At 36.2% G+C, this 24464-nt stretch overlaps 2 protein-coding genes across 2 annotated transcripts in view; both read left to right on the forward strand.

The window, feature by feature from the left end:
- Positions 1–316: 316 nt before the first annotated feature.
- Positions 317–19975, forward strand: TRPM7 (transient receptor potential cation channel, subfamily M, member 7). Its single transcript, XM_009994559.1, has 24 exons — positions 317–397; positions 977–1049; positions 1348–1448; positions 2348–2482; positions 2554–2728; positions 3832–3863; positions 4405–4572; positions 5166–5254; positions 5762–5774; positions 5855–6114; positions 6589–6817; positions 8009–8164; positions 8303–8446; positions 9115–9243; positions 9991–10275; positions 11318–11492; positions 12019–12151; positions 12917–13101; positions 13771–13903; positions 14377–15515; positions 17169–17245; positions 18099–18158; positions 19406–19487; positions 19878–19975. The coding sequence occupies exons 1-24, from the start codon at positions 317–319 to the stop codon at positions 19973–19975; spliced, it is 4152 nt and encodes a 1383-aa protein (XP_009992861.1).
- Positions 19976–21164: 1189 nt separating this feature from the next.
- USP50 (ubiquitin specific peptidase 50) overlaps positions 21165–24464 on the forward strand; it is a 14525-nt gene continuing 11225 nt past the window's right edge. The window contains exons 1-7 of the mRNA XM_009994560.1: positions 21165–21219; positions 21564–21614; positions 21697–21762; positions 22397–22680; positions 23043–23125; positions 23468–23673; positions 24251–24302. Coding sequence (XP_009992862.1) covers positions 21165–21219; positions 21564–21614; positions 21697–21762; positions 22397–22680; positions 23043–23125; positions 23468–23673; positions 24251–24302 — 797 coding nt within the window. The remainder of the gene's footprint in view (positions 21220–21563; positions 21615–21696; positions 21763–22396; positions 22681–23042; positions 23126–23467; positions 23674–24250; positions 24303–24464) is intronic.

Genomic DNA, 24464 nt, shown 5'->3' on the forward strand with positions numbered 1-24464 from the left:
GGACTTAGAATGGACATGTTGAAGCTAATTAAATGTATTGATGTTCTTGCTGTTCATGGATAACAATGTGTTTTCCTGTTTGTTTGGTTCAATCTCAGGAATGTTCCTGAGGGTGCTGAGCCTGAAATAATTTCAACCATCAAAAAGACATTTAACTTTGGTCAAAGTGAAGCAGTTCATTTGTTTCAGACGCTGCTGGAATGCATGAAAAAAAAAGAACTTGTAAGTAGATCTTGCCGTAAAAAAATTGAATGCAAGGTGCATGGATTTTGTGGAGATATTAAATTGTAATTGTGGTTGTATAGGATCAGGAGTAATGCAGAAATCTTTTCTGGATGAAGTGGATCTTCTAGTTGTAAAAGATAATAAAATAGAGCTTTTGGATGACGGGATTCTGGTTTGTTTACAGAATGTATTTTGTTCTTGGGTTGCTGCCTTGACAACCTAGGGACTTTTTTTTCATCATTTAATTAAGACTGTGCTAACAGCTTGGTATCACTGCATGCTTAAAGCAAAAGCACCTTGTAGAGCTTTATATTTAGTCTGAGTTCAGGTACTGGTGTCTCATTTAGACATCATATTGTGCTGTTCGAAGGTTTTGAATTGTCATATTCAGCTAAACCTGTTTGCTGTCAGGATAAACTCAATTTAGAATGAACTGGAGGGGTGGTCAGAAAATTGTGGTATTTAGAGGCAACAGATAATTCTAAACCTAGTGGGAACACAAGTTTGGAGTAATTAAAAAATATGAAAGGTTTCTACTGTGCTTTTTCTCATAAAAGATTGTCTTGTGTGCATCTGGTTGGGAAAACAACACAGTGCACACTAAAGGTAAGTTTAAATTGAGCATAGGCTTAAATTGCATTGAAGATAAGGTGACTAATATATTTCAATTCTTGACATAGAAGGCCTGGACCTAATTACCTTGCCTGAAAATATCTTTAAAATGTTTTCCATGTTTTACCATTTTGGACAGATTACGGTTTTTCATATTGGGTCAGATGAACATCAGGACATTGATGTTGCAATACTTACAGCATTGTTAAAAGGTGAGACTTTTTATTTTTAGAGCATTTGGAATCCCCAGCTTTTGCTGTTGAGTATTGGTATGATGCATTATTTATACAATACTATAATCTATAGGAGTCTTTAGCTTTTATACAAATATATATTTTATACAAATAATTATCTACTGTGTTTTCTCATTGCATAATACTACAACTTGTCATAAATTATGAAATATACTCTGTGGTATATTGCTTGAATTGGCCTTTTTAGGAAGAAAGAATGTTCATTATCTTATATTTTAATGAATATTATTTTTTGTCATTGTTTTTGCTTCTTAAGGCACAAATGCATCTGCATTTGACCAGCTTGTTCTTACACTTGCGTGGGATAGAGTTGACATAGCCAAAAATCATGTTTTTGTTTATGGGCAACAATGGCTGGTACGTATGAAGCAGAATATTTTCTAAGAGAGAAACTCAACTTGCTGTAAAGGATTAATCTTTTGCCTTTTGTTAGAGAGATCCTGTAGAATATGGGCAGATTTATTTTGAGAACAGTAATTTTTACATACTGCACAGTCTTACAGCTATCCTGTTATTGTGCAGTTGAAAGTGGTCCAAAAATTTTAGATACATGCAAAGTGTTCTTAATAACTGGTGGAGAAAAGTCACTGCAAAAGATGAAAGCTGAATTCATTTTAATCAGGTGCTTTTTTCTTACCATTGCATGGTCATATAAAGTTCTTAATAAGCATCTAGTAATATTGATGTCTGTTGGCAGCACTGCAGTGGAGTCCTTTGAGGAGGAGGGCAGAATATCTGTTTCTTGTAGTCTGCAAATTACTTGAAAACTATGTTGTGCATCTTGCCTTTTCCCCAGATTATTGTAAAGATAAAACAGTCTTATGTAGGTGTGCAGTCAAAAGGGCATGATGTAAGGTTTGTTGATGGCAGTGATGGGCCTGAGCATTTGTCTTTAAAGCAAATTGTGCTTTAAATGCTTTATGTGTTTGTACTTCACCAATATCTATCTATAAGAACAGTTTAACTAGGTTAAACCAAACGTCTACTTAGTCCTGTGTACTATGATAGTAGGAGATATCTATGGAGGAGTGTAAGACTTGCTGATTAAGTCTTCAGAGTATTCCCTAGTACTGTAACTGTGTGAACTTCAGGGGGCTTTCTGAACCAAGAGTGACTTCTTTATATTTGTAGATGTATAAGGTTTCCCTGTTGCTGTAGATGGATGAGGTTGATATGTAATCTAAGCACTCTTGCTTTTGTGGTGCCCCAGTTCATTGTTTCTCTCCAAGCTTTACCTTGTTCCTTATTTGTTGTAGGTTGGCTCTCTGGAGCAGGCTATGTTAGATGCCCTTGTGATGGATAGAGTTGCATTTGTGAAACTTCTGATTGAAAATGGAGTAAGCATGCACAAATTTCTTACAATTCCCAGGCTGGAAGAACTTTATAACACAGTAAGTGAACGATTGTTTGATAAGCTACTTTTAGAACAGTTTTTGAGTTGGTACTGGGTCGTGTGCACCAGGGTGGAGGTGATGGGGTGTCAATAGGGATGGCTGCCTGGTGTGAGGGTAGAGTTGGGAAGTGTGTGCTGTCTGGCTGCTGTGTAGTGCCACAGGTGCTTCCTGGCTCTCCAGAAATGGTACCAGAAATAGTTTGTCAGCAGGATGCTCATCTGTATCTGATGCTGGGGAGAGATAGTAAGTGAAAGTTGCAGCCTTGGTGTGGGACAGATGAAGTGTGTAAACCACAGTGGGGAAGAGAAGAAGAGAGAGCCAGGTGGGTGAAACGTGCACAAAATAGGAGGTCTATAGACAGGATTGTTAGGGCCTCATAGGTTGATTTCTGTATATAGCAGTTAATATTATTTTTGCTTTGTGACTTTGCGTAGTTATAAATATTACTTCAAATGTTTTATTTGATGTTGATTTAAGAATTATAAGGTAGTTTTGCACAACACTTGAGTATCTAACAAGACAAAACAAAAAGCTTTCTGCCAAAACGTAGCTAATGTGAGTAGTACACAAATACGACTTGGATTTATGTTAACATTGCCCTTTTTTTTCCAAAAGCAGATAAGGAGGAATTCTTTAGCTTATAAAGCTCCTTAATGGAGTCAGTGTGATCAGATTTTTGGGGTTTGTGTGTTTTGTTGTATTGTTTTGGGTGGTTTTTTTTCTTTTAATGAATATTTTATGGTATTGCTTTTTGCTTTTGCACACTTGATGTACTTTTGAGTTCTGTATGGGAGTTAGGATAACCATAGGCATAAAGGTGTAACAGTTCATGCACTCGCAGGAAATCAGAGAAGAAAGAAAAATCCACCTTGGTAAAAATCCACCTTCAGAATAAAAATTTAAAAATGAAGTGAGCTTTTGCTCTGGATCCTGCAGTACTGTGAGCATGAATATGCATCCGTGTGTGTTCCTGTAAATTAAAGTGTTTATTCGTTAAAACTTGTCTCTGTAATATTATGTTTTTAATAATATAAAAACCCTATAATGTTGCTGTTTGCATTCTGGGTGTTTTTTTCTCCCCTTTTTGGACCTACTGTGAGTGTATTAATTATGTCCCAAATTAAAAGGAAGTAAAAAGAAACAAAAAAGGAAATACTCTGCAACTTCTATGGTAGGTTGAACTATTTGCATTTATTTGATGGCTACTGCGAGTTTAAAAACTAGGGATTTTTTTTTGAGGCAACATGCAAAAATATTTGGCTTCTACTGTAATATTCTTATGTTGTCATTGCACTCTGAATTTCTCACTCCAGATTTTTCCCCTCTTTTTTTTTTTTTAAATAAAGAAAGAGGAAATCTTGTTCGGGATGTCAAACAGGTATGCTGTAAAAAATCTGTCAGACAGTTATTTTTTTTACTGATTTCTTACGTTTGACTGTCAATTTAAGCTTAGCTTTATTAATTAGGTTTTACTGTAAGTAGTAAGCTACATCTGCACTCATTCTGTTGTTTCCAATACTTGCTGTTGTATGCTTAGTGCTGTGCTGCCAGAAAGATGTTAAACCTGATGCGTGTTGTCTTTTTCATCTTAGACTGTTTTTGCATTTTTTGGGGGGGGAATGAAAGCTGATACTTCTAACTAGGAGTAATTTTAAAATGAGGCTGTTAAAACAAGGGAAAAAAACAACAGTCCACAACCCCCCCAACAGAATGAACATCTACCCTATTAGGGGATTTCATACAGAAAAGGAGCTATAACCTTGTCTTTTTTGAAACTGATAAATATTGAGCCATGTACTTGGGATTTTTTAAGCATGAAAGGTTTAATTTGTTTATTTAAAGCTGTGATGTGACATATAGAAACACTCCAAGTTTAAGATTTTTATTTTTAAAACTTAAAAACTCCTTTGTATTTCTAGGGAAATCTCCCTCCAGGATATAAAATCAACTTGATTGATGTGGGGCTGGTTATTGAATACCTGATGGGAGGAACCTACAGATGCACCTATACAAGAAAACGCTTTAGAGCTGTATACAATAGTCTCAGTGGAAGCAACAGGGTATGTGGCAGTTGGATAACAAGGCATGCTGGTTCCTGGGTTCTCAATTAAAAACAAAAAAAAAGTATTTTGGAGAAAAGTTGGGTCCATGTTTTATTCTTTTTGTCAATGGACTGATTTCTTTAAAGGCAATAGTAAGGCCTGTGGGAGCAGTTGGTAGCTGTTTCAGGATTGAGAGCAAATAAAAGGTTGTGTTCTGCTCCATATTCTAGCACATCTAAATTCCTTCTCTGTTATTCCCCCTTTTCCTACTCATAGGAGAAGAATGGGCACTAAATGTGCAGATTCACCACAACTTGGGATGCATAAACCTTAGCTTTTTCTAAAGCAGCAAGTGTAACTTGCCTACTTTGTGACTTCTTAAAACCAAAACAAAGAAAAGACTTTTAAAATATCCAGTGGAAATTCTGTTTGTTGCTGTTATTTAAATTCATCACTGTTTCAGCAGCAAAGTAGCTGTTTAGGTGCTCAACTAAGTATCTAGCTATGAACAGATGATTTTATATTGTCTAGTAGGTAAGAGCAAAGAATTCAAACCAAACCCCTTCCTCTTCTTCTGGTTACAGCGATCTGGGCGAAATCCTTCAAGTACTACTCCTCAGATGTGTAAAAGCCATGAGTCTTTTGGTAACAGAGCAGATAAGAAAGAAAAAATGCGCCATAATCACTTCATCAAAACAGCGCAGCCGTACAAACCAAAGGTACAGATGTGTGAGGGGAACATCGTGGGCTTTATTTTAAGTAGTTGAGAGAGGACAGCCTGGTTGAAATCTAAGTGCCGCTGAAGTGTGAGTAGCAGCAGGTTTACTGACTTCAGTAAAGCTGGAATTTCAGCCTTTCATACTTGTTTATAAACTGTCTTGCATGCGTACAGGGTTGTGTAGAGTGTTTAAGCACAATTCTCTGGATAAGCTTTGTGCTAGGGAGCAAAAAGCTCATCTTTGACACTGTTCTGGCAATGGGGGGGATTCACGTGGCTTTGTAGACAGCAAGGTTTGGCCATGTGTTAACTATAAGCAGTCCACGAGTTTCCTCATTTGTGTGTCGGTATATTACTGCTTTTCTTTTGATATGTAAATCAAAGTAATTCAGCCTCCCAGTTATTAAAATGAATTGGACTCAAATGAAGCTTTTTTAAAAAGTTCCAGCAGCTTTTCAAGTCCTCAGAATTTTTTTCCTTTTATAATTATATATAATTTGATACTGGATCACTCAGCATCTTACTTCATGTTTATGTAAGGACTAAGTTGAGAGATTTAGAATTTAACTTTCTGGTTCTGTTTTAAAGATTGACACTGGTGCAGAAGAGGGAAAAAAGAAAAGAACCAAAGATGAAATAGTAGACATAGATGATCCTGAAACAAGACGTTTTGCTTATCCTCTCAATGAGCTGTTACTTTGGGCGGTGTTAATGAAGAGGCAGAAGATGGCCCTCTTCTTCTGGCAGCACGGGGAGGAGTCCATGGCAAAAGCTTTAGTTGCTTGCAAAGTGTATCGTTCAATGGCATATGAAGCAAAACAAAGTGACCTTGTTGATGATACATCTGAAGAACTGAAACAGTATTCCAAGTGAGTTGCATTTATATGGTTGAAGATACTTCCTTGATGTTTATAATAACAGTAGTGGGCAGTATATTGCCAAAACTCAAACTGTTTGATTGGCATAATTGAAGACAATTCCTTTTTGGAAAAAGGATTAAGTAGCACTCTAGTAGAAGTTTCATATTAGATACTTTTCCCTTTCTCTCTTATTCTCTCTCTCTCCCTCTCTCTCGGGCTGTTCCAAGTGTTGACTTCCGTTAAAATTACACTGAATGTGCCACTTCTTCCATGCAATTTCCTTGCATGTTTTAACAGCTGTTTGTAGCCTGCCTATGTTTTTAATAGAAGTCACAGATTCACAGTTGTAGTTACAAATTACTGTACAGTATATCTGTACAGAAGGGATGGGTAATAAGTAGTCCATTCAAATTGTGCTACTCGGAATTTGATTGTACAAGAAAATTTGACCTAAACTCAAGTGTTGTTTCTATTTTGTTCTAGCGAGTTTGGTCAACTGGCAGTTGAACTGTTAGAACAGTCCTTCCGACAAGATGAAACTATGGCAATGAAACTACTAACCTATGAGCTTAAAAATTGGAGCAATTCAACTTGTCTGAAGCTAGCAGTGTCATCAAGGCTTCGTCCATTTGTAGCACATACTTGTACACAGATGTTGTTATCAGATATGTGGATGGGAAGGCTGAACATGAGGAAGAATTCATGGTACAAAGTAAGCATTGTTGCAGTCTGTTGTTTTAAAATGGATTAACAGAAATTATTTTTAAATTGAAGGAAAGCATGTGTTTAATTGCTATTAGTATAAAGCTTTCACAACTATAGCTTATGTTATTAAATCCTGGAAGTATTTATTGTTAACTCTTCTTTTGATACTCTATTATCTTTTCAAATAAGGTACAGAAATATAGAAGGCAAAAATCAGGCAAGTAGCCTTTAATCAGAGGCTTAAAGAGATCATGTGAATACTAATCCACTACTAAAAACATAGTGGTAAAACACATTAACAGATAGAAAACTCTCTAAGAATATAGTTTCATGCATTTTTGCTTTTTACAGGCAGCAGCACATAAGACTTGATGTAGAAAAGCTTTGTGTATATCCTATTTTGGAGGAAGAAACTGAGCAAAAGCAGGGTCCAGAATGAAACTAGGGTAGGCAAATTGGGGGTAGGTTTTCCAGCTGTGCCCTTTGTGATAAAGCTCAATTGAACCAAAATGGAAATTGCATATTCTTTGAGATGGTGTACCAAAACCTAACCGTTGCTGGGAATGTGATGAAATACAACTTTCCTACAAAATACCTACAAGCATAATATGTGACCTACTAAAATCCTCTTTGATAACTGATTAACCACTCTCTTGCTTGCTTTGTAACAGGCTAATGACAATAAATAGCTTTCACTTATTCTCTTCATCCATACCTTAGCTCATTTTTCTGCCATTAAGTTGAAAAAACCAACCCCCCAAACCAAACAAAGTGCACCACCACCCCCATCCAAAAACTGGAAAAACCACAACCTCCAGTCACATGTGGTTTTTAAATACATCTTGACACAGTACACAGTTCCAGAGTTTCTGGGAGAGGATTAAAGAACAGAGTGTAAAGAAAACACCTCTGGATCTTCAGGCTTGGAGTACATTCTTTCTAGTGGCTTTTGGTGCTGAAATTTGTTGATTCTTCCCCTTTCCTGTATCTTCAAGTCAAGTAACACTCTGTATGTGACCCTAGCCTCTTAAGTGTGTACTTAAATAGTAACTTCTAATTATTTTCTATTCCCCCACCCCCCAATAACAAGCAAGTGAAATTTGGATAATAATTTTTCAGAGGATATTCTGTGTGGTGTTGTATTCTGATACGTGCACGTAGCTGTGAACTATTTGCACTTAGTCTTAATCTTTTCCAGGTGATACTGAGTATTTTACTCCCTCCTGCTATACTGCTGTTGGAATATAAGACCAAGGCTGAAATGTCACATATTCCTCAATCTCAAGATGCACATCAAATGGCAATGGATGACAGTGAAAACAACTTCCAGAATGCAGCAGATGAAATACCTATGGTAATGTGGGGCAGAGGAACATAGTATTTCTAACTTAAAACAAATAATTACATTTTTACTTAAAAGCAAGAGTTAAAATGAGTCTCCAAAAGCATATATATCTATCTGTATGTGAAGTTAACTGGCCTTTCATTTTAGGAGGTGTTTAAAGAAGTAAGGATCTTGGACAGTACTTTTGAAAAACATGATATGGAGACTCCAGCAAAACCTAAAAGACTTCCAATAACACAGAAATTTTATGCGTTTTATCATGCACCGATTGTGAAGTTTTGGTTTAATACGGTGAGTTTTCATCTGTGAAATACGTGTTTTATTTGGAAATCTAATGCAGATTTTGGGTTTCTTTTCTCAACATGTAGTTGTGTGACCTGAATCAAAGTTTAAGAGCTTTTTTTAAAAACAAACAAAAAAAGCCCATACCTTGCTAAGCTACAAAAAATAAGAAGTACTTAATTTTGAAAAACTGTGTATGCAAATGTAGTGCTCCATGGTTTGGTCTTGGTTTCTATTAAAGTTCACTATGTTGGCTTTGAAAATTACTTTCTTTAATCTGAGAGAGTAATTAGGAGGACCATTTTTGTACTGGCCTCAGTAATTAATTTCATCAGCTGCTAGGAGGAATTCTGTAATAATTTCTTAGGCTAAAGTGTACATGCACAGTTTTGTTTAAATTACTGTAATAGAAACTCTAAAATTTGTATTAATGGGAAAATAGCTGTAATAAGAACAAAGCTTTGCTAAGAAGAAATAGCTTATTACAGCTGTTTTTCCTCTTCTAAGAAGAGAATGTTTGTATCACCATATAAGTAATAACTTGTCTGCTCAATGGGGTAAATATAGTACTGTAATCCTACTTGAAGTTTTTATTGTATACCACATCAAAAGATTCCATGCACATCTATAAAGAACACTTCAGTAATTATATGTATAATTTTAATTGCTTTTTTTAGTTGGCATACTTAGGATTCCTCATGCTCTACACATTTGTGGTTCTTGTAAAAATGGAGGAATTGCCATCCGTCCAGGAGTGGATTGTTATTGCTTACATTTTCACATCAGCAGTTGAGAAAATTCGTGAGGTATGCCTGGAACAATCTGGGATTTTAGTTTTCTTTATCAAATAAATAGTGTGTTTTAAAATGTGTTGGTAATCAAGGGAACCTAAGAAACTTCAAGCATCAGAGTACATCATTTAACACTGTGGGGGTTTGACCCTGGTTGGCCAGTAGGTCCCCACCTCAGTCAGACAAGGGAGAGAAAATGCAACTGAAGTCTCATGGGTCATGTTAAGGACAGGGAGAGATCACTCATCCATTGCCATCATGGACAAAACAGACTTGACTTGGGGAAATTATTACCAATCAAATCAGAGTAGGATAATGAGAAATTAGAACTAACCCTTAAAACACCTCCCCTCCACCTTCTTCCCTTAACTTTACTCCAAATTTTCTCTGCCTGCTACACTCCCAGGGGCACAGGGGAACAGCGAATGGAGTTTTTTCATCATTTTATCACATGTTGTTTCTGTAGCTCTTTCCTCCGTGGGAGGAGGACTCCTCACACTCTTCCCCTACTCCCAGACAAAGAAAACACCACCAAAACCCAAAATTCCTTGTCTTGTTCAGACAGAGGGAAACATACATCCTCTGTGTCCTTATCTTGAAGCTGACACATTTAAACCCTGGCTTTGATTTCTTAGTGTAAAATAGTTACCCATTTCAAGAGATATTTTACTTTTGCAAGTATAAAAATGTTACTGATTCATGTATTTCAGTCCATGTGCAATAAATATGAGCAGACCTAACTTTTTTCTTTTTTTATTGCAGATTTTTATGTCAGAGGCTGGGAAGATTAATCAGAAGATTAAAGTGTGGTTCAGCGATTACTTCAATATCAGTGACACAGTTGCCATTGTCACTTTCTTCATTGGGTTTGCGTTAAGATTTGGAGCAAAGGGGAATTTTGGAGAAAACACTTACAGAGAAAATTATGTCTTTGTTGCTGGAAGAATAACATACTGTCTCAATATAATTTTTTGGTATGTGCGATTACTGGATTTTCTAGCTGTAAATCAACAGGCTGGCCCTTACGTTATGATGATTGGGAAAATGGTAAGTAATACTTCTGGTACTCTTTTTTTTTTTTTTTCCCCCCCTCACTGAAATGCATTTTTCTAGCTGCATTAGTTTACAGAATTTCTCAAAGTTTTGTTTAGAAAAAGGTTACTTATCCCGGTTTAACATGCCAGCAATTCAGTCTGCAAAATTAGCTAGCTGGAGTATAATTTAATGTGTTTTGAAACAAGCACTGATTAGAAGGCTTCCTTTATTATGGAGCTTTCCCTGCCACATAGCAATAAAAAGCTGGCAAATCATCCTTCCCCTCTAGCATTGCTTCCCTTTTGGGTCTGAGATGTATTTGTAGTCTTAGTTTTCTTACCTTTGTGCTCTCTAGTGCAAGATTTTAACTTACTTAGTATCCTAAAGCACCTTCTTCTTTGTACTTTGGAAAACTGGGTAGATGGTGGTCAGTTCTTAATCTTCTCTCACACAGTATTAAACAGTATTAGAATTGTTTACATTTAAAAATAAATAGCTTTACTGTCAGTGAGCTATTTTAAATGTTAAAGATTTTAAGGCTTGAGCACCACATATACAAAGGTGGATGGGGTGTTTGTTTTCCTTCCCCCTGTAAATCAGTTCCTACAAAGTTGAACCCTGTCATTCCTTCAAAATGAAGGCATCGAGTTGCTCATTTCTCACTTGGATTTCTTGCAAGAGCCAGAGGTTCTGTGTTTCAGCCCTTGGAAAGCTACCTCTGCATTTAGTCAGCTATTGAGTGCATTTAGGAAGGGATGTTTCTCTTTATCAGCTGCTACTCATCCACGTCGTAGGTATTCGAGTTACAAAGGGAATAAATACTCTGTTGTCTTTGGCGAGGGTACTAAATATACTGTAAGAAAGGACAGGAAAAAACGAACTTGTTTTTTTACAGATTTTGTTACGTAACAATTTTCTGACTGGGAAGTAAGTGTTCTAGATGTTTATCTAATATATAGAATTTGTCCAGCTTACACTGTCACTGTAGAAGTGGTTAAGGTTGTGAAATCATAATTATGATCTTGTCAGGTAACTGACTCTTCTGTGTTGACAGGTGGCCAACATGTTTTACATAGTGGTGATTATGGCACTGGTACTGCTTAGTTTTGGTGTTCCCAGGAAGGCCATATTGTATCCTGACGAGGCACCCTCTTGGACTCTTGCTAGAGACATTGTGTTTCATCCATACTGGATGATTTTTGGTGAAGTGTATGCCTATGAAATTGATGGTAAGACATAGCAATTTTGAAGCAAGGAAGGAGAAGACATAACTTGATAAGACCTTCACAAAGTCTTAGGAAATTTTAATTTTATGAAATGAAATGCCCATTTGATAGTGATTCCATTAGTTGGATTATTTCCTTTTTGTGGGTTGCAGCTGTGTAATTTCTTGATTTTTTTTTTTTAATTTTTTTTTTTCCTTCATCATCCGATCTGAAACTTGAATGGGTTAGAAAGAAAACTCTGCTTAATCACAGTTTCTCACAGCTGTTACACCAACATTTCAGCTGTGGTGTTGTATTATGCTTTTAAAAAATCTAATATGATTACACTGTGGTATTAACCAGAAACTTTGTCTCCTTTATTTTTCTACCATACTTGTAAATGCATGGAGACATTTTGAATTGTAGAACCACTACCTGATACTTGGTTATTGCAATATTTATAAGTGATCTTTATTTTCTCTTACCTATACCTGCTGGAAGTTCTAAAAGTTGTACATATTTTCTCTGTGTAATTTTTTCCCCAACACAGTATGTGCAAATAATTCTGATGAAAAAGTTGCTCATCTCTGTGGCCCAGGAACATGGTTGACCCCGTTTCTTCAAGCTGTCTACCTCTTTGTACAATACATAATTATGGTTAACCTCCTTATCGCATTTTTCAAGTAAGTGTAATTGTTAACTTTTTCTCATCTTTTCATAAGTTTCTATTTCACTGCAATAAGATGACCAGGTAGAAAGAATTGATGCCAGATCAAAAGAATCCCGTTTGCTGGAAGTATTGTAAGGTTCTTAGGCTGGTCTTTGTCTCCTCCCCACTGCAAGCTCCTGACTAAGTAGGGAAGTTTGTTATGTGTCTGGTATGTGTCACATCCGTGAACCCAGGGGAATCAGAAGTTGAAAGAGAATTTGAAAGCATTTTGTAACTTCTCCTTTTCAGAAAAGAAAAAGTGTTTCTGAATCTAGATTGTTCCTAAATTCAATTTATGTCCTCTAGTTGGTTGAGTTGATCTGTAGTAAGTTGTTTTATAAACAGCTCACTAGCACTGAAGATTTGCAGACTATAGAACTAACATGGGCTAATGTAAAAATCTGGGGTTTGGTTACAAATAATATTTTTTTTTTTTTGGCAAACTTGAAATTTGATCTCAGTAATTTATTTCTGAGGAAGGATATTGAGATGAAACTAGATGAGAGAATTCTTTGAGCCTCTCCTTGCTTTGAATCGTGGTGTTTTCTTCAATATTTCTAACCTTTAGTAAAATAATATCACAGTAAATAACAAGTATGTGCTTTTGTCTCTTACTAGCTTAAAAATTCAAGATTATCAGTGTTAAAAAAAAGAAACAAAAAACCCCCCAAATCCCCACACCCTCTTAGCACCCCAAAAAAGTACCTTGATGTGTTAATGCTTTTCTGTTCTCTTTCAGCAACGTGTATTTACAAGTCAAGGCAATTTCAAACATTGTGTGGAAGTATCAACGCTATCATTTCATTATGGCTTACCATGAAAAACCTGTTCTGCCTCCACCACTTATTATTCTGAGCCACATGGCTTCCCTGTTCTGTTGTATATGTAAAAGAAGAAAGACAGACAAGACTTCAGATGGGCCAAGTATGAACAGTTATCCAAAAAATAGCAGTAGCTTTTTGGATAAGACTTAAGCAATCTGTCAGAAAAGTGTTTTCTTCTTGGTTATAATGTATATTCTCAAGAGAGTCAAAATATGTCGTAATTTTCCATGTTTTTAATACTGAATAAGACTCTTAATTTTATTCCAAGTGTCAGTGTTTGTATCAAGGGTATAATGTACAGCCCATAGAAATCTCCAGTTAAACTAACTTACCATAAAAATCAAATAAAACTCCAAGATTAGATTTTCTGTTAAGTATTAATGGGGGAAGAATTTTTTTTTCCCCTCTAAAAAACTTCTTATTGAAAACACTTTGAAAATTTAGCAAAGGGAAAAAAGAAAAAGTTCCATAGATGATAAAATCCAGCTAAGGAATCTGCCTCAAAGGAAAAAGAATTGGAGGGTAAAAGAATAAGGAATGATAATATTTTGTGTGGATTCTCTTGGAATCACTATTTTCACTTTTATTTTAGTGGAAATATTTGGACTTTTTTCTAGCAAGGAGAGAGGAAGGGTCTTAGTGGGCACTATGGTTTTTTTGTTGCTTGTGTTTTGTTCTTTACTTTCAACACCCTTTGCAGAGCTGTAGATATTAGCTTCCAGCACCTTCACTACGTCTGCACCTTCTTGACTGTTCCATCTCTCTTTAGAACTCTTCCTGACAGAAGAAGATCAAAAGAAACTTCATGATTTTGAAGAGCTCTGTGTTGAGATGTATTTTAATGAAAAAGATGACAAATTTCATTCTGGAAGTGAGGAGAGGATTCGAGTCACATTTGAACGGTAGGGATATTTACAAATAAGTTTCTGAAGAGAGACATAGAATTTTTGCAGGTTTTTAAAATATGCTCTAAGGAGGGCAAAGTGTAGCTCAAGAACACAAGTATTTATGCAGGTTTTAGATTGTCTTCCCATCGCTATGCTGAAAGTAATACTGTGATTGATGCTTCCTGATCTGTATCAGCCCTCAGTAAGCTGAGGCAATTGTGTTATTTAGTTTTGCATGATGATTTAATAAGCTGATAACCTTGAAAATATGCTGCATATGCCCTCTATTGATGTATGTACTAATTCTGTGATTCAGAAGAATGTACAAATACTGTATTGCAAAGCAGCCCAACACTGTAGTGTATACACCAACTTGAAATTTCAGGGGTTTTTGCTTCTTAAATGGGCAGAAAGGGTTACAAAGATGTTTCTTCTGTATTTTGAGAAAAATGCCATTCATAGCTACTTCATAATTTGTTTTTTCTTAGGGTGGAACAAATGTGCATTCAGATAAAGGAAGTTGGTGATCGTGTCAACTACATAAAGCGGTCGTTGCAGTCTTTAGATTCACAGATTGGCCACCTACAGGATCTCTCTGCTCTAACTGTGGATACTCTGAAAACACTGACTGCACAGAAAGCTTCAGAAGCTAGCAAGGTTCATAATGAAATCACACGGGAATTGAGCATTTCAAAACACTTGGCACAAAACCTCATTGAGGATGGCTCCCTAAGATCTTCTGTGTGGAAAAAGCACAGCATCGGAAACGTCTTTGGTTCTTTTTCACAAGGAGGCCTTGAAAGTAATAATCCTTTACTTTGTAACATTTCTATACGAGATGAAAAAGAAGCTCAGCGTAAGACCATTGGTCAGGAGTTAGCTCCAGTTCCCCGAAGAGAAGAAACAAACTTTCAAGAGGCAGGTTCCTCAGGCAGTGCCTTATTTTCAAGTGCTGTTCCCCCTCCAGAACTCCGCCAACGAGTACAGGCTGCAGAGATCTCAAAATCCGTTAGTAAAAGTAAAAAATTAGGCAATTCATCCAACAGCATGCCACATGTAACATCCCCAACAGCTAAATTTTTTGTTAGCACTCCATCTCGGCCCAGTTGCAAAAGTCAGCTGGATTCTTCAGCAAAGCATGAAGAGACTGTTTTCTCTAAGGCTACAGAAGGAGATAATAATGTAGAATTTGGTGCATTTGTGGGTAAGTATAAAAAAGTAGATTCTGAATGTCCTGAAGTCATTATTAGCTGCTCTTATCCTCTTGCTTCTGGCTCTGCTTGCCTTGCTTTCACCCAACCTTGTGTTGAAAATGGAGGATACATTAATTGTGGTTTTATTCATGATGAGAGTGACACTAATGATAACTACAGCTGCAGAGTTGACAAATGTGATCACCAGTCCTCTGTCAACTTACGGAAGAACAACCCCCAAACGAAGTTCTGTTTGTCAACTGGCGACTTGACATCAACAGTCAACTGTGGTGGCTCACATGGAAAATTGAATATTAAAGATGAACTTTCCAAAAGGCAGCATGTCCCTGCAATGGAACTACAAACCCAAGATTTATGTTCTAACAGCCTTATGGGACTACTTCATAAACTGTGGACCAAATCTAAGCCACAAGGTTTGACTTATCAAGAATTGTATGGTATTTTGGGTGTATTCCGGTTGCAGGTGACTTTATTCTACCATTTTGCTCTGCTTTTTTTTTGCTTTTAACATCTCTAATTTCCCTATGTTGCTTGTATTTTTTTAACTTCAATTACCATTTCTTTATAATTCTGTCACATAGACAATATTTTTCTGAAAAACATTAGCCAGTTGAGTATAGCAGTTTTGCACAATTAGCAGCTCTGCAACTTGGTACGGGCATCGTAGACAACCTTTTTGTGGCTCATTATAAAGCTCCTACCTTCTCATGGCATATATTAAAAATATTGTCTATTTCTTGACTTAATCACAGAAGACTACCTAGGCTGATGGAATCCTGGACAAAGATTTCTGTGGTATCTGTGTCAAGCTCGAGGGATTCTCCTATACTATATTTCTAAACACTGTTATGACTGGAATCTTCCACTGTTGCCTAGGCTAACATATATTTTGGCAGTCTTTGGAAGCTTCCAAAGTCCTTCTATAATACACAGCAATATGCCTCCCCTCAAGTTTTGTTTAACAGTAAAAAGGTGCACATTTTTTGTTAGAGTTGCTGACGTATTTGAATGGTAAAACAGTGGCAGATTCATTGCAAAACACAGGTGTGGGTTTACTAACTGATTTCTGTGAAGTAGATAATGCTTTAAGTACCCTTAGTGTAGAGCAGAAGATCACAATCTGGAATTGTCAGGCTGTCTGCAGAGGTGTTGTCTTGCCCCAGCTGTTCAGATATGTCTCAGTGTTTTCCAAAGGTTTGTTGAGGATGTAAAAATTTAAATGTATAGATAGGAGTTTATTCTACTGCTGTGAAACTTGGAGTTCTAAGAAGTTACCAACATGCACTAGGGCTTTTAGATTTGTGTGCTTTACACATTTGTACACTCCTTAGCTATTTGTTCATAATTTCCTCATAGTTTAAAAAAAGGAAAACAGTTTTTAAACTCGGAAAGCAAGACTAAACAGGAATAATGGACAGTGATTGCATAGTTTTACCTAATCTATAAGTGTGCTTCACAACTAATAACTTTGAATACTAACTATACTTATTTTACTGGAACCAAATTTTTAGTGTAGGGTCCTCTAACATCTCTAGCATTTAGAACATACTCTTCATTCTGACTGTCCACATTTTACAAAACTTCAGATACAGTGCAGCTTTCCATTGTTAATCCAAGCAGGTTTTCATTCATTATAAAGCCACATGTTTGGTAACGTTCTGAAAAGTGTTTTTTGGAGCTGGGAGGATGAAGGGTATATTGTAAAGGCTAATTCAAGAAAACTGCTTTTCCTTCACTTGTCATAGCTTCATAAAAATACTGTAATTTGGACTGCTCTGTTCCTGTCATCCGAGGAGCATATGCTGGAGTAAAAATTTAAAACCTTAGTTTTACTTTTTGAATTGTGGTAACCCACATCTGAATGCAGGAAAAGCAGTAGTTTCATATTAATATTACACTGATTTTTACTGGAGTGTGTTTGGAAAGTCTTTCCTAGTGCAAGCTGGCTCACAGAACTTAGATGGTTTGTAACCCTTTGCTACGGTGTTGCAAATTATTGGCATGGTCAGAGCATTGGAGGATGCCTTTGATTTTTGAATATTCTCTTTCAATTCACTGTGTCAAAGGTCACAGAGACAGCATGGAGTTACAGCGGTTTAAAGAGGCAACAAGCAAAATTAAAGAAAGAAGTGCTGATATTGAGGTAGGCATGGAAGCCTTTGTGTAATGTGTTAAAGGGGGTGGTTGTTTTATTTTAAGCTGTAACTTCACAATCTGTTTTGAAAAAGCTATAGTCAAAGAATTTGCAAAATACAGCCTGGAAGGAATGTATAGCTGTTTTAAGATTAAAAGAGGGAAAAAAAAAAATCTAGTGAAAACTCATGCAACCTTAACTGCACATCAAGTGCTGTTGCTTCATAATATGATACTAATTAAATACTGAACAAGATCTCAGGTTATGAAAGCTGAGATGACTGCAACTGTAAATTAAGATAAAATTATGTATCTTGTAATTAGTGTCTAATGAAGCGTTTGACACAAATTTCAAGATCAGCATTTGAGAAGATTTCAGTGATTTACGTGGTATTTTATAGAGCAAGATGATAGTGTATGATTTTTAAAAGTGACAAAAATTGTTTATTATGCTTCCAAGAATAAAAGGCCTTTCTAATAAACCTGTAATAAAATTAAGGTATGTATAATTTCAATTCCCTTAGAAAGTAATAGAAATAACTACATGGAAAGTGATTAATCATAAGAAACATGTTATCTGAGTGCTATAGCATATATAAAAAAGCTAGTTTCCTCACTAGCTCGTAAGATAAGTTACTAAATACAAGTTACCGTTGGCAGTAACCCCTCATGCAGAGGAGAATCTGACTTGAGAATTGCATCATGACCATTTGTAATGTCAGCATTTTGCTGAGTTGCTCCTTCTGGACAGTCTGATTAGTAAAACGTGTGACTGGAAAACTTCTGGTTAGTGTGTATTTTTGCCATGGATTTTTTGGTAGTACTGTTTACAGTTTGCTTTGTTGTTGATTTTTTTTTAATAGGAACAACAGGAAGACTTCAAAAAAGCTATATTGGAGGGTATAGAGACAACCAGACTTCAAGTAAGTAAAGATATAATTTCAATTTATTAGAGACATTTCCACCAGCTAACAAATGTGTTATTTACAGTGAAGACCAGGAGCTCTTTTTTCCCTATTTCATTATCTGTAAGGAAACTCTGGTTGTGATTTAAAAAAAGAAAAACAAGAAAGTTGTGGAGTTGAGCCTTTGCACAAATGCAGTTTATCTCTCCTTGAAGTAGATCTCAAGTGCTGTGATTCTCACGTGTCATGTCATTTATGGCAGATGCCACAGGTGGACACTGAAATGCATACAGACCTAGTCCATCAGACACTTTCAGCATTTTCTGTTGCATCCTAATTAAGTATTTATGTTTAAGGATGTAAAAAAAAAAAGGTCTTTCTCCTATTTCTGTATACACACTTATGCATACATACATGCTTATGACACATATTTTGGACACACACAGACCTGTTTAGGGGGGTGTGTATATTCCTTAAGATGGCAGAGTGAAAAAGGTTGGTAACAATTTCCCAAATGTTATAAATCTTGTAATCAAAAGCAGTGCATAGTATTCCAAGTTATAGTTTTTTATTTTTCAAAATACTGAGGTTTTACAATTTATTCAGGTATCCATTGCAATTAATAGGCTCATTGTGAGGAATGTTCCATGCCAATCTACATGGAGTTATAGTTTGTGATGAACCTGCCTTTCTCCTTTTTTTGCAAAATAAATATTTTGTTGTCAAAAGCTCAGTAGATATTCAGAAAGTATGTAATTATTGCTAAGGAATAATACATCCATGAGGAGACTGCATTCATAAACTGTAGGTTTTTACGTGACAAGACTTAACTAGATTTTGTTCCTGTTTCCAGTGGGTTCAAACTGAACTTCAGTTTCTGCCAGAGCTACGTTCTTAAATGAGAATTGATAGTTACCAAAGGCATGTGACAGAATAGCTGAATTTGGTGCTTGTTAGAGATAAGGTACATTTCTGTAATTTTGTCCCGTTGTTACATTTGCTTTTAAAGAACTTTCAGTATGGGTCAGTAGTCTTAATGTGAACCTGCAAGTGTTAGAGCTGGTGGTTACTGTGAAGAGCGTTTTAATTGCATCACACCACTCAACTTTCACATTTTTGTGCAGCAAGGTATTTGAGGTACATTAGGAAGTTTGTTGGTGTTTTTTGGTTTGTTTTTTTAAAAAAGGCAGATTGTGTGCCAAGAGAGTAGTAGTTAAAAACAATGGTTATGCAGACTAATGATAACCTTGTGTTTTTTTATGTAGGGTCTTCAAACTGACAGTGGTCTAAGACAATCCAGCTCTTGTGGTGGGTTTGCTGACCCTCTGGCAGGCCATTCAGAACAATGTAAGTGTGGTGTCTTTGCAGGTGACCTGATTTTATTTCTAAATTGTGTGAATAATACATATAATCTTAGAAGATACAAAGGAAGCACAGAAAATTAAAGCATCTTGAAATATTTACATGATTAGTGCTACTTGAATTTGCTGTTGTGTCTCTTGAGCCATTCCAGCTTCATTCTGTTGCCTTGTGTTTGCCACAGATGGCTGGAATCACAAAAAGCTGAGTGATCTAGTCAGGGCTGTGCTGGAAGCTGGTAAAGATCCGATAGTTATGGATCAGGCTTTTTTATTGAGAGCCAGATTAAGTTGTCTGGTTGCTCATGCTGTTAGGTAATAGGTAAGTAACAGTGACACATGCTATTCTTTGTCCAGTTATGAATTTTTCTGTTTGTAGTATATAGCAAGAGTAGAAGAGCATCAAGTGAAGATCCTCAGCAAGTAGACTCCAAAGCAGCATTACTGACGGTTTGTATCCTCCTTTCTTCTTGTTAAGCAGGACTAGAACCTGAACAAGTAAAAGAGAGGAAACAGGTTGCGGACTGATTTGTGATTTGATTTGTGGACTCATTTATTCGAGGAGGCAACAGAAGACCTGTTTTGCCTGTGGGAAGAAGTTTTGCATGTCCTTTACTACATATTGTGCATGTTCTCACTGAAAACATGCTGCTTCCTTTTTGGGGAAAAAACCCACCATTTTTTGTTAAAGAAAATAATTATTTTTATAGTCAATAAACCAGTAGTGAGTGTATCCTTATCTAGTCTTTTAGGTGTAGTTACTGTTCATCAGTTGTATTGGAGTCTTTCCATTCAACTGCAGTTCGGTTCAGTATGGCCTAGTGAAATATTTCTGAAATACATGCTGTACTTAAAACACATTACTACCCCCACCTCCTGTTAAATATACTGTGTTTTCCTTACAAAACCTAAACCTTTTTTTTCCTCTTTTTTTTAAAGGATTGGTTACAAGGTAGACCTTCAAATAGCAGTCAAATGTAAGTAAGCTTTCTACTAATGGAGCTGTTTTATTATTCTATACTTTGTTTTTTCTTTTTGGTTGCTGTCTATAGTGGTACTCAGTTGTGCTTAATGAAAAACAAAGTTTAAGGTTGTTTTTTTGGGATTTTGTTGTTGTTGTTGTTGTTTTTCTGTTAAGTACTGAATGTGTTCACTGGAATGATTTGACAGGTTCTATTTAGATTAATGGGGTCACATGTCAGAGGGCCTAACATGCCCTTAAATGAAAATTACTGTGTTGACACTTGTTAAGGAGCCTGCTTCCTGGTAAAGGTCTTTACCCAGCCTTTCAAACTGTAGACCTTGTCTGAAATTGTGTAGTCATTGCTCTTGTTAACAATTATCCCCTGAGTTAACTGTTAAAGCCATTACCTTATTAATCAGATAACAGAAGGGTAAGCTGTTGTGAACAAGTTTTAATTAAAGCACCTCTGTGGGAATAGGCTCTTGTGATTCAAACTTTACATAATGCTGTACGTGACTTGATGTTATTTAAAATATAGCTCTAAAGGCATGAGATTACTTAACAGCCTTCCATTACTGTTTTGTAATTAAGAAACCTGTACTGCCCTTGAAAAATAGGATAAAAGCAGCACTGAGAGGTTAGCAAGGTGACCTAGGAGGATGTGTCAAAATCAGTAAATATAAAGTAAGTTTTTAAGAAGCAATGACTGTTGGTTTTGTGGCATTTCACAGGCCATCTGAAGAAGATGCATTGAATGGTAAGTTTGTTTCTGCTACAAACAAGCTGAGATCTTTTCATGTAAGCGAGTGTTTGGGTCTTGTACAAGAATGTATTTAACTACTGATAAATTGGAACATAACAGGCCCGTAAGAGTGTGGTTATTTATTTATTAAATTCACCGCTTACTGTTGGACAACTTAAATATTATTTTTTTCCCTTGAGGTTCTGGTACTTAATTTTCTGCACAGGAAATCTTTTTCAAGCTATAGTTACTTGGCAAGTGTTCTTTGCATGTGGTAGTTTAAATACACAATATAGATACTAAGCAGTATCTCCTTTTTTATTTTTTCATTTTTAAATAATTTGACCAATCTTTTTCAGGTATTGCTTCTCCTTTCAAGCCAATCATGGATATCAATTACTATTACTCAGGTCAGGCCCTCTTAGGAACTAATGTTCATATTCTTAATGAGACTTACTGGATCCTTTAATGACTGCTGTAATTTTTCTCTAGCTGTAGAAAGAAATAACTTAATGAGGTTATCACAGAGCATTCCATTCACTCCTGTGCCTCCGAGAGGTAAGAATTGTACTTCTTATTGCTGCTTCACTATGGTATTTTGAGGAAGAAAACAGAAGTAAACCCTGTAAAGTTTTCTTCTAACATAGAATGATCAAGCCAGATTTCAAACTTACAGCAATTGTGAAACTGAAGTTTTCGTGAACTAAAAGAAGTCTAGTGTCTATCTTCCAGCACTCAAAACTAGACATGAGTATGACACCTTTTCTAGGGCAACTTACTTGATTATGAAATCTAGATGTAATTATAGTTGTCCTCACAAATTTGTGGTAGAGTGATGACAGTATTGTACCAGCAGTTTGTATAACAAATTGTTCTGGAAGGATTCCTTTAAGTTGTCTTGACTTGCATAAAGTGTGAACAAATGTTTATTCAGTGCTCTTAATACTGTTTTAACAGTGTCATTGATTGTTCTAATTAGGAAGACAAAACTGCTGTGCTAATTTCCTGCTGTATGAAAGAGTCTGGAGCAGGGTCTTCCCATTGGGTGCTTTAATTTTTTTGGTTAATTCAGGCTGTTAGTAACAACTTAATATTGCAGCACGTTGAAATCTAAAGCTGTAGGTTTTACAGCACTTCTGATTTTAAACTTGGAAAATTAAATGCAATCATTGCTTTTTGTGTTGTAATATAGGGGAACCAGTCACTGTCTATCGCCTTGAAGAAAGTTCTCCTAGCATCCTGAACAACAGCATGTCTTCCTGGTCACAACTAGGACTCTGTGCTAAAATTGAGTTTTTAAGTAAAGAGGAGATGGGAGGAGGTTTGCGTCGAGCTCTGAAAGTAGTGTGCACGTGGTCAGAATATGATATCCTGAAATCAGGACACCTTTATATCATCAAGTCTTTTCTTCCTGAAGTTGTGAATACTTGGTCAAGCATTTATAAGGAGGACACAGTGTTACACTTGTGCTTGAGAGTAAGTTTTATCCTTGTCAATGAAACATAGGCATAGTATCTTAAACAGGACGCCCCCACACACCCCCTTCCACTAGTATATACTCACTAAAAAATAGTTAGTCTGGGGTTCTGTATGAGAACAGAGGTTCTGTGTTTTTGTCTGAACACAGGTTCTGTATTTTCTGGGTTAAAAACTGCTCCAGTATGGTTTACTTAATCACAGAGCTCAGGCTCTTAAAATGTAGACATAATTTAAGACAAAAGTAACTTGTTACACTGTCTTGGGAGGAAACAGACACTCACTGTTCCCACTGTGCCTTTTTGACTCCTTAATGTTCCTCTCACATAGTGCAGCTAATGAAACGTGGCTTTGAATTGTAGGAAATTCAACAGCAGAGGGCAGCACAGAAGCTCACCTTTGCTTTCAATCAAATGAAGCCTAAATCCATTCCATACTCTCCACGGTGAGTGTTTTTAAACTTCCATTATGTTGCATGCTTTTGGCACAGAAGAATGCCTACAAGGTTGTTAACAGATGGATCAGATGTATGAAGGTACCAATATGTGAAGATCTATCTCAGAACAGTGCTATGAACGTGCTAAGCAGAATTATCCTTGGCAATATTTTCTTTTGATACTTTTTGTGCAGGCTCTAGCCTAGTGTGATGATATAAATGACTTGGTGCAATAGTTTCAGATAACTTCAGTTATTAGTAAATCAAATAAAAATCTAGTAGTAATGACATTTTAACCTTTTTTTTTTTTTAAAAAAAAAAAAGATATTCATTAAGTATACTTTTTACTAGGTTCCTGGAAGTTTTCCTATTGTATTGCCACTCTGCTGGCCAGTGGTTTGCAGTTGAGGAGTGCATGACTGGAGAGTTTAGAAAATACAACAACAATAATGGTGATGAAATAATCCCAACTAACATGCTAGAGGAGGTTATGTTGGCCTTCAGTCATTGGACATATGAATATACCAGAGGAGAACTGTTGGTACTAGATCTGCAAGGTAATGTCCTTATTTTGCAGTTGGTATTGGGGCCAAGCTAGATGTTAGTTCTTCTTTTGTGACAGTGTTTTATTAAGAAATTCATATGCCTGTAATAACTAACAAGGATAATTTATTGCATCTTGGTGTAGTTGATCTGAATCTAAGGTGGTCTTATTTAATATGGCGTTAAATCTTACAACACCACATGGAATATAAATCTTTTTCTGATAATATGCACCATACGAAATCCAAATTTTTGGCATATTTCTGTAATGCCAGTGTGGTAAACTGTATTTATCCTGTTTCTGTGTCAGATTTTCTGGCTGTGAGAACTATATAGGAAACTTCTTTCTCACAGGTGAAAATTAAAGTTGGGAATTGCAGGCAGATGTAAAAACAGGTGGAAGAAATCTGAGAAGTACAAAGTACTTGTTCAAGAGCAATTTTTGTAAGGATATCACATGTATTTCTCTTTTTTTCTGCTTTTATTCTTGGAGAGGCTGAGAAGTTGTAGTTCAGGCTGCCAAGGCTTTTCAGTATCAATGCATTTATGTAATGTACCAAATTTAACGTTTTCTTCATATGCTGTCTGAAGGTGTTGGTGAAAATTTGACAGATCCCTCTGTGATAAAAGCTGGAGAAAAAAGGTAAGGTTAAAGAAGGGCTTAAAGAAAAGTATTCTAGAATTTTCACTGGAAAACACATGCAACTGATGTTCATGTGCATTTTTATTTCCAAGGTCACATGATATGGTGTTTGGTCCGGCCAATTTGGGAGAGGATGCAATAAAAAACTTCAGAGCAAAGCAG

This window comes from Chaetura pelagica, unplaced genomic scaffold (genome assembly GCF_000747805.2).
Source record: "Chaetura pelagica isolate M959 unplaced genomic scaffold, ChaPel_1.0 scaffold222, whole genome shotgun sequence".
Lineage (NCBI taxonomy): Eukaryota > Metazoa > Chordata > Aves > Apodiformes > Apodidae > Chaetura > Chaetura pelagica.